This window comes from Amphimedon queenslandica, unplaced genomic scaffold, assembly GCF_000090795.2.
Source record: "Amphimedon queenslandica unplaced genomic scaffold, v1.1 AMPQUscaffold_13160, whole genome shotgun sequence".
In the NCBI taxonomy this organism is placed as follows: Eukaryota; Metazoa; Porifera; class Demospongiae; order Haplosclerida; family Niphatidae; genus Amphimedon; species Amphimedon queenslandica.
Genome location: NW_003546604.1, coordinates 81,768 through 99,283, shown reverse-complemented (window position 1 = coordinate 99,283; position 17,516 = coordinate 81,768). Strand labels below are relative to the sequence as shown.

Genomic DNA, 17,516 nt, shown 5'->3' with positions numbered 1-17,516 from the left:
GGTTTATAGAGCACTTCTGGTCATGACAGATGCGCATGCGTCATATTGAGAACCCACCTTAATAGTTAAACTACATTTTTTGGGAACTACAGTATGGTACGCTGCTATATACTTATCTGCAATAAAATGAGCACTTACTATTTTGTTATGTAGATAACTTAATAAATCACCAGCACTGCCAGTCATTTATTAGGTGAGAGTACCATACCACTGACTGTGAAGTGGTACCAGTACAGCTTCTACATATAAACAAATAAATAGTCTAAATAAAGTAATAAATATATAACAAGCATAATAACATAAATAAATATAGAAACGAAATTATATTAGAGTAATCAATGGGGCAGTGCTACCTTGTACGAATTGAAAATTCTTGAATACTTGAAATCCATGCATGTAGCTAAGTGCAGGAAATATCAATATAATAGCAACCAATGATTGCATAGCCAAAAATTGGGTACTTTACCCACCATCAAAAAATTGAAATCAAATTTTAATTAGATCAAAAAATTAATAAATTTAGCAATTCATAATTTTAAAGTTTTAAGTCTCAGGAATCATCATCCTGTATCCTAATAATTGATTGACTACTGTCTATTGTTAATGCACTGTTCTGTGGATTAACATTGACTATTCCAACTTTAAAGTTCTCATACAGTTCCTCTTTAACAGCATCATTGATGATATTAAATCTGCCACATGTCCTGCTTCCAAATGCCTTTAGTACTGGATGAATTTCATGAGTACTATAGTCACCTAGTAATTACAGGACACAATTCAATGAAGAGGAATGTTTATGGGTACAATACAGTGCATGGTACTTAGCGCAACTTTTAAAATTTGCAAAAAAATCCAATTTTGATTGAAATCAGCTCCAACTTGAAACACAATGCAAGTACATGTATATACATTAGACAAAATTTTTAAAATAGAGAATTCTCTCCAAATCAATTTTGGCAAAATTTGATCAATGACCCTGTACTACAGTACAGGGACTTTAGCCTGATTTTAGAAAAATTCATAAAAAATTCCAAGCTGATCAAAATCAGTTCAAACTTGCTACACAGCACAAGAACTTGTAATATGCATCAAGAAAAAATTATAAAAGTGAAAAATTCTGTTCAAGTCATTTTTGGCAAAATTTAGCCAACGACTTTGAAAATTCATTAAAATTAGTTTTTATTAAAATCAGCTTGCTATATGCATTCAAAAAATTTGCTTAAAATTTTTTAAAATTTTTGAGCAACTTTAAAATCCACTGATAAAGGGCCTGCAAGCAGGAGCAGTATGCAAAAATCCTGTGAAAAACCATAGTAATGTTAGATTAATACTTACTGTTCCATACTGCAGTGTTGTCTCTAGCTTGTAGAGTTATTACTGTATCAGTTGATAACACTCCTCCAGTTAGTACAGCACATATTTCTACAGTTCCTTCATTCTCAATCACATCATATGTTCCTCTCTCTAATGACAGCACACCAGCTATACAGTAATAGATTATAGACAGTTATTATTTGATACTCTACATTATGTTTTGTACTTACAGTCATTATCAATGATGGTGATTGTAGCTGTTTGCCACTTCAGCTCTACTTGTACATTATGGTCATTAGGGTCATTAGATCTATCACCACCAGGTACTATGATGACTCTTATTGTTTCATTTCCTTCAATGATATTATCATCGATACTAGTGATAGGAGTGAATGTAATATCATTCAGTGTATTATTGGCACTGTAGGTTAATTTAGGAACAGTAGGATTAAAGGAGAAATCAGATTGTAAGCCACCTATAGTGTTAATAAACATTAGGTCAATGACAATATAATACACACCTCTTGTAGTATTCCCTCCTTCATGTCTTAATACAATTGGTTGTATTTTGTTTTCTGGTAAACCTCCAATTGCTTCTCCCCCTCTCTCATCTCCTATCTGCTGTATAGTTAGCACTGGTGTCCCTCCTTCCATTACTGAGATATTAATATCTTTAATACCAATTCTAAAGACTGCAAAAAAGTTATAAAGCCAAATTGTAATGCTAATAACTTTAATATTAATGTACTTAGTAATTAGGGGCAGTAAAATTATTTAACTATTATCACTTAAATGCATTGTAATTATTTCATTTTTCCTTACCATCCCCACTGTCAACAATGAATGGATAAGTTGTAACTGATGTAATCTTAACATGTGCACTGGTAGCACTGATTTTCATTAGAAAAACTTCAGATAGTTCAACTACATTATCTACAGGAACCATTAAAGGTACAGACTTTGCAATAACATTTTTGTCTTGGATGGGATCAAATAGAACACTCTGCTTTGAAAAATTAAAATTATCTGCAAAAAAACATAATAGCCATGTATTGATCTCATACCAAAATCTCCCAAAGCTTGATTCTGGTTTCCTAAACCTTGGTGCTTTTCATATGACAAGGTGACTTCAAAAGGAGTCAAAAAATTAATTTTCTGACGCTTGATATAAACTTGAGCTGTAATACCTTCTGCAAGAAATGGAAATACCTGTAGATGAACAGGCATTGCTATGAAATGGAAAGAAGAGTGATAATTGCAGTTATATCATGTAACCATGGACTTACTGTCTATATCATTAATTGTAATGCTAAGTCGTTTGTATACAAGTACAACTCCTAATGGCATCTTTTCACTGGAACTAAGTTCAATTGAGTAATCGAATGAAAGAGTTGGTTGGAGAGCAACTGCGTTCCCTTGTGATACATACTGCAGACTAAAATTTGTAGGTAAGGTAGCAAAGTCTTGTCCTCTGAACACTGGTGTCATTAAAAAGTCAGCAGCTTTAATCAAAAAGTTAAGCAGTGAATATAAATTAAATAAAAATGATTTACCATTAACTAGTGTTTCTGGCTGTTGGGAAATATTAAAAAGAAGCTCACGAACTTCATTTGTTGAAGCCCCAGGAGTACTGAGGAGTACATCAGCAGTAAATGAGTACCTTCTACCAGCATCTCTTGGACCAATATGCACACGTGATTGATCAAAACCAACAACTATTATATAAATAATAAATGGATAATGACAATTAAACTAACAAAATTTTTAATTCTCATACTAGGAAATTAGTGTACACAAAATTTCGCATATTCCAGTGTGTAAACTTAGTACTCTTGTATTCAATAGCATACAAAAATGAATTGAAATAAATGCATGGAGTCCCAGAATGCTTTAATGGCAATCTTACCAATGCATGCGCCACACTGTGTCTCTGCATTTAATGAAGAATAAGATATATATCCTCCACCAGTTCTATTACAGCAGTCAATAGCTGCAAGACTGACTCTATTAGTATTACTAGTACAATCAGCAGCAGATGAATAACACTGTACAATTTCATCCTCTTGTAATTGCTGTGCCACTACATGAAGACAATATGTAAGAAAACTTTTAATAGCAACTTCTTTTGCAATTTTGATACCATTATTTATACATCAAATGTGACTTGATCATTGGCAATGATCCTATAAAACCCAAAGCCATGTATTGCATGTATTGCATAACCAGACTACACCATACTTGGAAGTCAACATGCTTCAGTATTCCAAACACATATCCAGATACTGTTTTCAGTATGTAAAATACACATTATATAAGAATTGCATCATAACAGTGTGACATTTCAATGATCAAAAATTGACTTGCATTGCAAAAAAATGGGGTAGGAATGTGTTTCACTTGCTTCTTGCTTGTAGATTATTACATTACAAATTACTCATCAAATTATCAACTTTCTACTTGTACAACATTACAAAATACAATTACATGTACGTCAGATTTGAATCTTCAAAGAACAACTACAAATACATTAAAATACTCTAAAAATACAAATACTTTATATTCTGCTGTGCAAATTTTTTTATCAGTTTACTTACCATCATCATCCACTACAGTCACATTCATTGTCCCAAGATCTATTTCATTACGAAAGCTCCTTAATCTTAGTAGATAATGTTTATCAGGTTCCAGTGCAATGTTATTATCAACCACTGGAAAAACAACAGTCCTATTCTGTATTATAGCACCAGTATCAAATGTGACAAAACCAAGGAATAATCCATGGTCTATTAAGATAAATGAAAATGATATATACAATTAAACTTACTGCTTGTTCCATCATCAATGTATACTTCAACGTATTTATTCTCTCTCTGGATGAATTGTCCTAAGACAGTGATTGGTTGATTTCCTCCTCCCTCAGAGAATGTAGCTTCACCCATAGCAAACCAAACTCCAGCTTTGATGGATCATGCAGATCAGTTACAAAAAACTAAACAGTAGTGTTGCAAATAATTATACTAACAATCATCATCTTGTATCCTAATGAATGATGGACTCCGATCTATTGTTAATCCACTATTTTCTGGGAAGATGCTGCTTATTTCCACTGTAAAGTTCTCCAGTAGTTGTTCTCTAATGGTATCATTGATAATATTAAATTTACCACATGTCCTGTTTGCAAATGCAGGTAATATTGGATGACTTCCACAAGGACTATGCATGTAGTCACCTAATGACAGGACATATAATATCAATATATGCATGTATGTAACAAGTAAATAAAAAACATTAAAAATGGAATTGGAAAGAAACAAGAGGGTACTTGCTAACTGGTTTGATAAGATATCTTACACCACTGCATGAAAGATAAAGCCCTCATGACTGCTATGCCATGCATGGGACTCAGTATCATTTGCAAATTCATGCTGTGGTGTGGGATGTTATCACACCATTTAGCAAGTACCCTCTTGTTTCTTTACTTTTTTACAATTCAATCCTTCTACTTTTCCATTTTTAATGTTTTTTATTTACTTGTTTCCATTCTTTTTTCTTAAGGTAAAAATTACATTCTGTTATGATTGCGTGGTTAGGTTAACCACATGAGTTTCCAGTTGAGTTGCAAAAAATAGTGCATGAGGAAAGAGGCTGCACTATTTTCTTAGCAATAAGACCAGAAGAATGAGCTTAATAGAGCCACTTATATCTACAGTGTTCAGTTGCAGCAGGGATATACTAAAAGGAACAGTTCTGTGTGGTATATCCCTGGTTGCAGCAAAGCCAATTTGCTCATACTCAAATTGGGTTATGGATGCTCTGATGAATAACTGCCTCTACCTCCTCCCAGACACAAAACAAACAAAGTTTTAGACTAGAATAACCTCAAATTTTATGCTGAACTTTGAAAAGGAGCTGTTCCAAAGAAGTATACATAGTGCTTGCCATCATACAGCTATATCAATAGGAGGGTTCTATGGGTTTTATCACAACTATAACAGGCCTTTGATGTTTGCTGCAACTATAGGCCTAACCCAATGCTAATTACTGCATAGTGGGGTAATTTTGTGGAGAGAATAAATTTTAGTGAATTTGTTGTTTTGATAGCCATTTTAAAAATTCAAACCCACCATTTTGTACCATTAGCATATCGTCACAAATTTGCAACTAATACCTATCAATCACCAAAGTTTCTCCCCTCTAAAATTACCCATTTCATGGTATCAATAGCATTACTATATGCCAGAAAAAATAATTTTAAAATAATTATTGATCGCTGAACAATAATATCGACTGGTGCTCAGGCTTATAGTATTTTTGAAGATAGTTAGCCTTAATATATTAGTATACTTACTCCTAAATCTTGCACTGTTAGATCTAGCTAGCATAGTTATTACTGTATCAGTTGGTAATACTCCTCCAGTTAGTACAGCACATATTTCTACAGTTCCTTCATTCTCAATCACTTCATATGTTCCTCTCTCTAATGACAGCACACCAGCTATGAAATTAAAAAAATAAATATTGTTATACCTCCCTCGTTACTTACAATCATTATCAATAATGGTGATGGTAGCTGTCTTCTGGTCTCTCTGTACTTGAACAACATTATCTGTACCAGGTACTATGATGACTCTTATTGTTTCATCTCCCTCAATGATATTATCATCAATACTAGTGATAGGCTGGAATGGAATATCATTCAGTGTATAATTGTCTCTGTAGGTTAATCTTGGCACAGTAATATTAAGGGAGAAATCACTATCTATAATTATTAATATTTAAACTAACACATTGTGCTAATACTAACCAATTGTAGCAGTCCCGGATACATATCTCAATCGAATTGGACTTAAACGACCCTCTGGAAATCCTCCAATGCCTACACCGCCAGTCTCATTTCCTAACTGCTTTATAGTTAATGGGGCAACTTCTCCTTCTTTAATAGTAACATGTAGGTCTTTAAACCCGATACTGAAAACTATAAAATACAAAGAACAAGCTCATAAAACTTATCTCATGAACAAATGACTTACCATCTTGATTGTCAAGTCTTACTATTCGAGTGTCAGAATCTATTCTAACTCTAGAATCATTAACACTGAGTCTCCACCTAAACGCTTCTTGTAATTCCACACTATTATCCCGTGGCATCATAAACATCAATACTTCAAAGCGTTGCTCGTTTAATGTTGCTGGTTGAAATACAACACTATGCTGCTCAGTAAAGTTGAAAAAATCTAATTAAAGGAATGATTAATCATAAAGAATTACTTATGTCATACCAAAGTCTCCAACAGCAGCTTCATCTTGAGACAATGGGCCAGTATACCTCTCATTTGAGACAGTGACTTCAAAAGGAGCTTCATATGCAATTATTTGACGTTCAACCCTAGCTATAGCAATACTACCTTCTAAAACTATTGATGGCTCTTGAAGACCAACAGTAATTACTATAAAGAGAGAGATGATGATGATCACAATAAACTGATTCAATACAAACTTACTGTCTATATCATCAATTGTAATACTAAGACGTCTGTATACAAGTACAACTCCTGATGGTATTGCTGGATCATTCCAACTAGTTTCAGCAGCAATTGTGTAATTGAATGAAAGAATTGGTTGGAGAGCAACAGCATTCCCTTGTGATACATATTGTATGCTAAACCTTTCTGGTAGGAAACCATTGGTTCGTCCAGCAAAATCTGAGCTTAAGTAGTCAGTAACTATCATCAGAAAAATAAAAATAAAGTAAATAAAAGCATTATCTACCATTAACTAGCATAACTGGCTGTCGTGAAATAACATAATCCAGACCAGTAACATCAGGAGCCCCAGGAGTACTGAGGAGTACATCAGCAGTAAATGAGTATCTTCTACCAGCATCACTTGGACCAATATGCACACGTGATTGATCAAAACCAACAACTAGTGAATACAGTATAAATAAATAAGAATAACAACATTAAAAATAATAAACAATTAATTATTATGTTACAACTCTCTTACCAACACATGCACCACATTGATGTGCTGCAGGATGAGATATATATCCTCCACCAGTTCTATTACAGCAGTCAATAGCTGCAAGACTGACTCCATTAGTATTACTAGTACAATCAGCAGCAGATGAATAGCACTCTACAATCAGATCCTCTTGTATTTGACCTTGAACTATATATACACAAAATAAAAATAATTACTACAATTATCATTATTGACTTACCTGTAAGTATTAACAAAAAGAAAGGAAAGAATACAAGAATCATCTTGACCTTTCTTCTCACATGACCATGTTGTTATAATATTATTATAATATTAGCACAGTGGTCCTACAATGATAACTTCATAGGACAATGACCATATAAGGCATTGACCTTATTTAGTATTACAGCACAAAAAACCATAAAAATTTATCTCACTATTAGATCTAGATCTATCATGCTATAGAGAAGCTAGGTTGCTAAGATAGTTTCTTAAGAATAAAACAAAACGAGAAATAATATACAATAAATCCACCAGCTGGCATAGCAACTGCCAACTGTGATTAGCTCAAAAATTGATAAGCTTTATTCAAGGCCTAGCCTTAAGATAGCTTATAGCTGTTGTAGATACTGTACAGTATCTATCTATCACACAACTTTTGAGTTATGACAACAACAGTAGTCAATTTTGCCAAAATTGATGCAAACAATTTGCTAATTAGAAAAATGAATATGTTAATTGTCATCATCTTGTATCCTAACTGTAGACCAGGTATAGTCCACATGCAGATTTTTATTCCAAGGAATTACTCTGAAGATATACATATGCATTTCTTCATAAAGTGTCTCCTTTATATTATCATTGACAATGTAGAGGGTTACACAGGTACTGTTCTTATATGGAGGCAGTATTACATGAAAGTTGAAGAAAATATAATCAACTAAATAGAGAGAGAAAGATGTGCAATACTATAAGTACAAATGAGAAATCATTTACATTGATATTTTGCAGTCCCTTGAGCATCAAAAATGTTAATGTTCATTGGGGTCGACAAAAATCCTTTAGTTAGGACAACACATATTTTGATACTAGTTTGATTCTCAATAACATCATATGATCTTCTTTCCAGGAACACATCAACCACTATATGGTATTATTTAATATTATAATATCATCAACTTCATTTGCATTAAGTGTCATAACTTACCATCATCATCCTCTACAGTCACATTCATTGTTTCTGGATTACCTAAACCTATATTACCAATGTTTCTTAATCTTAGTAGATAAAGTTTATCAGGTTCCAGTGCAATGTTATCATCAACTACTGGAAAAACAACAGTCCTATTCTGTGGTATAGCACCAGTACTAAATGTGACAAAACCAAGTAGTGTTCCTTCTATAATTGAAATAAATGCATTAAAACTGTAGTATATGATTAAACATACTTGTAATTCCATCATCGATGTATACTTCAACATCTTCACTTTGACTCAATTGTGCTCCTCCTAGTATGACAGTGATTGATTGATTTCCTCCTCCTTCAGAGAATGTAGTTTGACCCATAGCAAACCTTACTTCAGCCTCTGCTTAGTGCATAATACGACTAAACATGGAATTTTATAATAATTATACTAACGATCATCATCTTGTATCCTGATGAATGATGGACTCCTGTCAACTGTTAATCTATTATTTACTGGGAAGATGTCAGTTATTGCTACTGTAAAGTTCTCAAATAATTGTTCACTAATGAGATCATTCCTAATTCTAAATCTGCCGCATGCCCTGTTTGCAAATGAATGTAATGTTGGACGAATTCTAAGAGTACTATAATCACCTAATTAAAGAACACATAATGCAATAAATATTAATACTTACCAATGCATACTGCAGTGTTATCTCTAGCTTGTAGAGTTATTTCTGTATCAGTTGGTAATACTCCTCCAGTTAGTACAGCACATATTTCTACAGTTCCTTCATTCTCAATCACATCATATGTTCTTCTCTCTAATGACAGCACACCAGCTATACAACAAAAAAATAGATATTGTCACATCTCCTCTCAATTATTATAAACTTACTGTCATCATCGATAATGGCAATGGTAGCTGTCCGCTGATCTCTTGGTATTTGGAGAACATTATTACCATTACTTAATATGATGACTCTTATTGTTTCATCTCCCTCAATGATACTATCATCAATACTAATGATAGGAGTGAATGACATATCATTCAGTGTATTATTGGCACTGTAGGTTAATCTTGGAACAGTAGAATTTAAAAGAAAATCACTACCTAATAATGTAAAATTAATATGAATAAATCTATAAAATACTATTAACCATTTGTAGCAGTCCCAGATATGTGTACTAATTGAACTGGCTGTAGATGGTTCTGTGGAAATCCTCCAATGTCTACACCACCAGTCTCATTTCCTATCTGCTTTATAGTTAATGTTGCCACTTGCCCTTCTCTTATAGTAACATGTAGATCTTTGAAACCAACTCTGAAAACTATATTTACAATTAATTAATTTTACTAGCAGTAATAACATACCATCTCGATTGTCAAGTCTTACTATTTGAGTGTTAGGATTTATCCTAACTCTAGAATCATTAACAGTGAGTCTCCACTGAAACACTTCTTGCAATTCTACAATATTATCCTGTGACATCAAGAAAGTTACACGTTCAAAATGTTGATCAAATTGATATTCTGGATGAAATACAACACTATGCTGCTCAGTAAAGTTGAAATTATCTACAAATAAACTAAATGATAATCAACAATGAGTGTATAATACCAAATTCACCAACAGCAGTAAACAAATAAGGATTTCTAAACTTCCCAAGTGAGACAGTAACTTCAAAAGGAGCTTCATATTCAATTAATTTACGCCTAATGACAGCTACAGCAGTACTACCTTCTACAAAAGGGAAGCATTGTAGTTCCAGACCAACACTCATTACTGAAAGTAAGAAAGAATGAACACAATCATTTGTTGATTCAATAATGTACTCACTGTCTATATCATCAATTGTAATGCTAAGATGATTGTATACAAGTACAACTCCTGATGGTATTGATTCACCACTGCTAGGTGCAATAGTGTAATGAATTGAAAGAGTTGGCTGGAGAGCAAGTTCATTCCCATATGAAAGATATTGCAGATTAAATCTTTTGGGAAGGAAAGCATCAGTTTGTCCACTAAACACTGGTGTCCTTAAATAGTCAGCAACTTTAATCAAAAAGATAAATATAAAGCAAATGCAACATAACTTTACCATCAACTAGTGTTGCTGGTTCTCGTGAAATATTCCAACATAAATCACGAACTTCATTTGTTGGAGCCCCGGGAGTACTGAGGAGTACATCAGCAGTAAATGAGTATCTTCTACCAGCATCACTTGGACCAATATGCACACGTGTTTGATCAAAACCAACAACTAGTGAACAAAAATAACAACAACAAAGGGTATTGATACTATGGGATTTTATATAAAACAATATAAAACAGCATACAAATTAAAAATTGAAACTTAAATAGTCACAGGGTATAGATCTACATTCTGTGGTAATCTTACCAATGCATGCACCACACTGTGCCACTACATTCAATGAAGAATGAGATATATATCCTCCACCAGTTCTATTACAGCAGTCAATAGCTGCAAGACTGACTCCATTAGTATTAGTAGTACAATCAGCAGCAGATGAATAACACTGTACTATGACATCCTCTGGTAATTTCTGTGTCACTATGATATACATATAATTAAAAAAAGAAAGTTTCAATCAATGACATATTTTACAAGACTATATCTGAATTCTTGTATAACTACTTTAGTTAACAGAGACAACACTGATTATATTATTTAACTTGAGGATGGTTTAGGTCAGTGCAGTTTGTTAATTCAGTCCTTAACACACGTGTATGGTCATTCTAAGCAAGCCTAGGCTTTGCCCAGTTCAAGATAGGCTGATTAGGTGAGTAAAATAGTTATACTAATAATTAGTTGATTAATTATTAATTTCCTGATTGTTATTGCAAATGCATAGCCATAAATGCATGATAAATGACATGAAAGATTCTAGTCTCTCATTGCATTTACTGAAAGGCATATTTGATCTAATTAATTAATGTATGCATATGGCTTAATTTTTCCTAATTTACCATCCTCATCCTCTACAGTCACATTCATTGTTTCTGGATTACCTAAACCTATACTACCAATGTTCCTTAATCTTAGTAGATAATGTTTATCAGGTTCCAGTGCAATGTTATTATCAACCACTGGAAAAACAACAGTCCTATTCTGTGGTATAGCACCAGTACCAAATGTCACAAAACCAAGTGATGTTCCATCTATTGGAATAAAGGTCATTTAAATTATAATTATTTTAGCTTAAAATAGCAATTCTTTGGGTAATTTTGGTCACTAACTTATTATCAGTTTTTATTTCATTTAGCGAGATGCACTAAGATTGCACCAGTTAGATAGCACACAGCTATAAGTACACATGTAGTTATTATTTTGGCTCTTATATTTTTTAGGCAAAGCTAATATTTGACTTGTAATTTATCCCATCAAATTTTGGTAAAAAAATCATGGCTCATGCATGACCCTGGACCAAAATTCATAATATTAAAATGAACAGAATCATGCCAACTTTTAGCCTGAAATTTGCAAATGCTGTAACTACAAGTATAAATGTTCAAACATACTGGTAGTTCCATCATCAATGTATACTTCAACATCTTCACTTTGACTCAATTGTGCTCCTCCTAGTATGACAGTGATTGATTGATTTCCTCCTCCTTCAGAGAATGTAGCTTGACCCATAGCAAACCTTACTTCAGCCTCTGCTTAGTGCATAATACAGATAAACATTAAATTTTATAATAATTATACTAACGATCATCATCTTGTATTCTGATGAATGTTGGAGACTGGTCTATCTTTAATCCACTATTTTCTGGAAAGATGCCAATTATTGCTATGGTACAGTTCTCCAATAGTTGTTCACTAATGAGATCATTCGTAATATTAAATCTACCACATGTTTTGTTTGTAAATGAGCGTAATACTGAATGAATTCCATGAGTACTGTAGTCACCTAATTAAAAGGCACATAATACAATAAATATTAATATTTATATTTACTCCTAAATCTTGCAGTGTTATCTTCAGCTTGTATAGTTATTTCTGTATCAGTTGATAATACTCCTCCAGTTAGTACAGCACATATTTCTACAGTTCCTTCATTCTCAATCACATCATATGTTCCTCTCTCTAATGACAGCACACCAGCTATACAATAAATTATAAAAATAAAAAAACAAAACATTAGATTCTTCATCTCTCATTTTAATTATTATACACCACGATATACTTACTGTCATCATCAATAATGGTGATAGTAGCAGTTTGAATACCACTCTGTACTTGAACAGCATTATCCCCACCAGGTACTATGATGACTCTTAATATTTCATTTCCCTCAATGATATTATCTTCAAAACTTGTAATAGGCTCAAATGGAATATCATTTAGTGTATTATTGGGTCTATAAGTTAATCCTGGCACAGTAGTATTAAGGGAGAAATCACTATCTATAATTATTAATATCAAACCAACACATTGTGCTAATACTAACCAATTGTAGCATTCCCGGGTACATGTCTCAATCGAACTGGACTTAAACGATCCTCTGGAAAGCCTCCAATGCCTACACCAGCAGTCTCGCCTCCTATCTGCTTTATAGTTAATGAGGCATTTTCTCCTTCTCCAATAGTAACTGTTAGTTCTCTAAACCCAATACTGAAAACTATAATGCAAGCAAGTAATAATATAAATACCTCATGAACAAATGACCTACCATCTTGATTATCAAGTCTTACTATTTGAGTGTCAGGATTTATTCTAACTCTAGAATCATTAACACTGAGTCTCCACCTAAACACTTCTTGTAATTCCACAATATTGTCCTGTGGCATCTCAAATATCAATTCTTCAAAGCGTTGCTCATTTACTGTTGCTGGTTGAAATACAACACTATGCGTCTCAGTAAAGTTGAAGAGGTCTAAATTAAAAGGAATGAATAAACTATAAAGAATTATTATGTCATACCAAAGTCTCCCACAGCAGCTTCATCAGGAGCCAATGGGCCAGTATACCTCTCATTTGAGACAGTGACTTCAAAAGGAGCTTCATATGCAATTATTTGACGTTCAACCCTAGCTGTAGCAGTACTACCTTCTAAAACTATTGATGGCTCTTGAAGACCAACAGTAATTACTATAAAATGAGAGATGATCACAATAAACTGATTCATTACAAGCTCACTGTCTATATCCTCTATTGTAATGCTAAGACGTCTGTATACAAGTACAACTCCTGATGGTATTGGTGGATCACCTGGATCAGTTTCAGCAGCAATCAAGTAATCAAATGAAAGAGTTGGTTGGAGAGCAACAGCATTCCCTTGTAAAAGATAGCGTATTCTAAACCTTTCTGGTAGGAAACCATTTGTTCGTCCAGCAAAATCTGTGCTTAAGTAGTCAGCAACTTAAATCAGAGAAAAATTAATATAAATTATTAAAGAAAAATTAAAATTTACCATCAACTGCTGGCTCTCGTGAAATAATATAATCCAGATCCCTAACATCAGGAGCCCCAGGAGTCTCAAAGAGAACATTAGCTTCAAAATTATATGTCCTACCAGCATCACTTTGTGCAATATGCACTTGTGTTTGATCAAAACCAACAGCTAGTGAATACAGAGTAAAATAAATAGATATGGCTCAAGATAATAACATTAAAATGATAAAACAACTCAGTGTTTGTGTTACAATAATTATCTTACCAACACATGCACCACACTGTGCAGCTAGTGAAGAATGAGATATATATCCTCCACCAGTTCTATTACAGCAGTCAATAGCTGCAAGACTGATTCCATTAGTATTACTAGTACAATCAGCAGCAGATGAATAACACTGTACAATCACATCCTCCTGTAATTGACCTTGAGCTAGTATACACAAAATAAAATAAAATAGCAGTAAATGCCTTTATGCTATAAATACAAATATATACCTCCAATCAATAGCAAAAGGAATGGAAACAGTACCACAAGGGCCATCTTGACTAATGAACATTGGCAATACCTTATATGGTCAATAATTTGTATGGTAATAGCTAGTAATGTACTTACTCCAAATTAGTTATTACTCAGTCAAGCCCTTTGAGCCAACCAACTCCTTTGATGGGATGCCAGAACACATGCTCACTTCTTTATCCTTAAAATGCACAGGCATGAGACTTTTAGATAGTTGTGCTTCCATAAAATACTTTTAGTTATTTCATAATTTCGTTGCTCTTTTAGTTAGTTCATACTGAGTTATTTTTCATTTTCTTAGGTACTTTTAGTTAGTTACAGTTAGTTTCAAAAAATTCTTAAAGATTTATAGTTGTTTAACTAAAACTAAATTTGGCCGGCTTTTAGTTTTAGTTAAAGTTAACTAAAACAATACTAGTGTGCACTGTGTATAATTTTATTTTCTAGTTTGAATGTACTATTGGAGGAATTGTTGTCATTCATCTTTATTTTTCATTATAATTTTCAAAACAATATTTTTAGTGGGAGTACTCAAATTATAGCCCATCATGGAAGTACATCACTCCTGCTATTTTGGTGGCCATATGAGTATTAGTCTCACATCTGTGCTCACTGCAACATTTCATAGTGACTGAGGGAGGAGCTGGCTACGCATGACTAATGGGCTAATGCATAAATCCCTATAGCATAAAACTATTGACTGTAGGCTGGGAAATGGCTCGCTAGTTAATCTTTTTGATACATTTGATTTTGTACTTAAATTAATCAATTCTATGTTTCAGGTTATTGCAATTCACATGATTAAAGGCATGTATCCATACACACTAACAATCAAGTTCAAGCAGTCATTTCTCTTCTTAACATGATCTTCACGCTGCCAAAGACTAGCCCGGTCTTTAGAAAAGTATCGAGATAGCGAGCCTAATAAAGATGTACTTGGTTTGATATGAATCTCATCAGTTGAGCTATTGACAAATAAACCAGAGCACTGCGGTATATCTAACTCTTTCAGATAATCAGCAACCATGTCATTCATTATTATGTCTTCTCCATTCATATTCTTGTCTATGAAAGAGTGAAGTGCTTCTGGAAGTGTATCTGTGAACATTTCAAGATACAACCTATGTATAAACACAGAGCCAGTGAGTATCATTGAATAATAATGAGGGTCTCGTTTGCCACAGTATTTATATTGTCTGTCTTGAAATGAATGAGATCTTGGACAATGACCAACTAGAAGATGAGGAAATGCCTACAGGACAAGAGATGGTTAGAGACAATAGACAAGTTTTCAACTGGTGAAGGAGCAACTATAATGGATGATCTGATACAATATACTCAAGCAATAAGTAATAGTTAATACATGTGGCGTCGTGTTCTATTGGATTTATCCGAATTCGCTTCCGGTCTCGTCACTAAAAATAGTACACTCGGCCTTCGTAGAACACAACACCACATGAATTAACTATTACTTACATCATTATGCTTAATAATTATGGGTACTATTAATATTGGAATGTAATAATTAGATATGCAATATATAGATCTACAAGTACAATTAGTATAGTACCCACAAATTAAATCTACTATGAGTAAAATTGTATATTTTGTACCCATGATTAAAAGTTACTCTAAGATTTTAACTACATAAATGCTGGCAATCATATAGTATCTGTATGATGCTACTATAATACTCCTAATTTGCTAAAAAAACATTTGCAACCATAATAGCAGCTAAATCTTTGTGCTGGTTAAATTAATGATTCATTTTATAGATTGATAGTCTAGCAATAATGAAGAGATTAAGCATACATGCAGTAGCCAACAAGACCTCTTCTCTTACCTGCCATGCAGCAAAACCTTCTTCCATACCATGAGGACCAACCATTCGATCATCATCAACTGAAAATATTACTACAAGAATGAAAATGATTATTACTTCACAGCATGCATGTTTTTTACACTACCTTCAGTCTCTATTTCTGGGTACGGCCTAAATCGTGACATTAATTTATTTCCTTCATAATCTTAATCTTCACTGGTACTTTGCATTTGAAATCCTTTATTGGACCAGGCACTGGCTCCCCAACATTATTCCACAAAACTAATATTTTATGTACATTGGAAATGTTGCAATAATGACTTATGACCGTCAGCAATTGAAGGTTACAGTTATGAGTTGGCATAACCACGGTGAATTTGTTCCTTGTGTAGTTTTTGTGATAGTCTAATGATGGATGACCATATTTAGGTTCTGATCGTCCTGTAGTAGGGAGGCTGCTTGTGTAGATCTTTGATGGAACACATTTGGGAACTTTTCCGCTTTCCGTGGAACTGAAAATTCATTATTATTATTATGTCATTATTATTATTATTATTATTATTAAGTACGTGGAAGCTGCACTGTCAAAAACAGTGCAGCTTTAATCTGCGAGATTTACTTGTTGGTCTTGTAATTAAAAGTCTCATATTGGTAGAAAATCAGCTCAGCAAAAAAATATTGCCAAAATAATATATAGGGCCAAGGATAGTAGTTACTGTAGTAGTAGTCTTGCTCTAACAGTGATCGTAAAATGGGATCATCCCAATTATAGCTCTATAATTAACCATAGATACTGCAAATTAGCTTTAAGTGAAAACCTTTCCCACCACTGATGTATAATTATTATTAACAGAATGAGTTCATAGACAAGCATCCTAAGCCACGCCAAAGTATGTGATCAGGTCTGATGTCAGAGAAACCAGTGAATGACCTTTCACTATACAGTGCTGGAGCTATACCTTTCTCACACAGCCCATGTGTTCAGTAAACATACGTACTGTATGGTAAAGGTCTTGCCATGCAGTTAACCTATAGCTTAGGAATGGTAAGTCAAGTGGTGGCTGCAATTAGTGAACTAACATTATTGATATCAAATGCAATGTGACATACTGTATATTACATATACTGCTGGTAACATAATGGTATGGTTTCTTAATGGTCACTTCATCATGACTCAATGGGCCAGTATACCTCTCAAGTGAGAGTGACTTGAAAAGGAGCTTCAAACATCATTATATGACTTCCCATAGTGGTAGCTACAGCATTACTAT

At 33.5% G+C, this 17,516-nt stretch overlaps 3 protein-coding genes across 3 annotated transcripts; all 3 read right to left on the bottom strand.

The window, feature by feature from the left end:
• Positions 1-550: 550 nt before the first annotated feature.
• LOC105313980 (uncharacterized) lies at positions 551-7,580 on the bottom strand. Its single transcript, XM_020000724.1, has 21 exons — positions 7,538-7,580; positions 7,321-7,485; positions 7,084-7,239; positions 6,816-7,037; positions 6,594-6,761; positions 6,345-6,548; positions 6,119-6,289; positions 5,858-6,073; positions 5,663-5,809; positions 4,337-4,543; positions 4,139-4,270; positions 3,909-4,097; positions 3,221-3,394; positions 2,868-3,029; positions 2,601-2,816; positions 2,379-2,543; positions 2,137-2,340; positions 1,836-2,006; positions 1,545-1,790; positions 1,336-1,482; positions 551-756 (listed from the first exon to the last, which is right to left on the bottom strand). Exons 1-21 carry the CDS (start codon positions 7,578-7,580, stop codon positions 551-553), a joined length of 3,711 nt encoding a protein of 1,236 aa, XP_019856283.1.
• A 372-nt stretch (positions 7,581-7,952) lies between these two features.
• Positions 7,953-14,325, bottom strand: LOC109584841 (uncharacterized). The gene is made up of 14 exons (XM_020000736.1): positions 14,169-14,325; positions 13,923-14,072; positions 13,649-13,870; positions 13,546-13,600; positions 10,105-10,211; positions 9,858-10,061; positions 9,644-9,814; positions 9,381-9,596; positions 9,178-9,324; positions 8,936-9,136; positions 8,745-8,882; positions 8,504-8,695; positions 8,293-8,439; positions 7,953-8,236 (listed from the first exon to the last, which is right to left on the bottom strand). The coding sequence occupies exons 6-14, from the start codon at positions 9,973-9,975 to the stop codon at positions 8,031-8,033; spliced, it is 1,536 nt and encodes a 511-aa protein (XP_019856295.1). The 5' UTR covers positions 9,976-10,061; positions 10,105-10,211; positions 13,546-13,600; positions 13,649-13,870; positions 13,923-14,072; positions 14,169-14,325; the 3' UTR covers positions 7,953-8,030.
• An 891-nt stretch (positions 14,326-15,216) lies between these two features.
• On the bottom strand, positions 15,217-16,430 carry LOC100636716 (exostosin-like 2). Its single transcript, XM_011407837.1, has 3 exons — positions 16,391-16,430; positions 16,267-16,337; positions 15,217-15,675 (listed from the first exon to the last, which is right to left on the bottom strand). Exons 1-3 carry the CDS (start codon positions 16,428-16,430, stop codon positions 15,217-15,219), a joined length of 570 nt encoding a protein of 189 aa, XP_011406139.1.
• Positions 16,431-17,516: the final 1,086 nt, after the last annotated feature.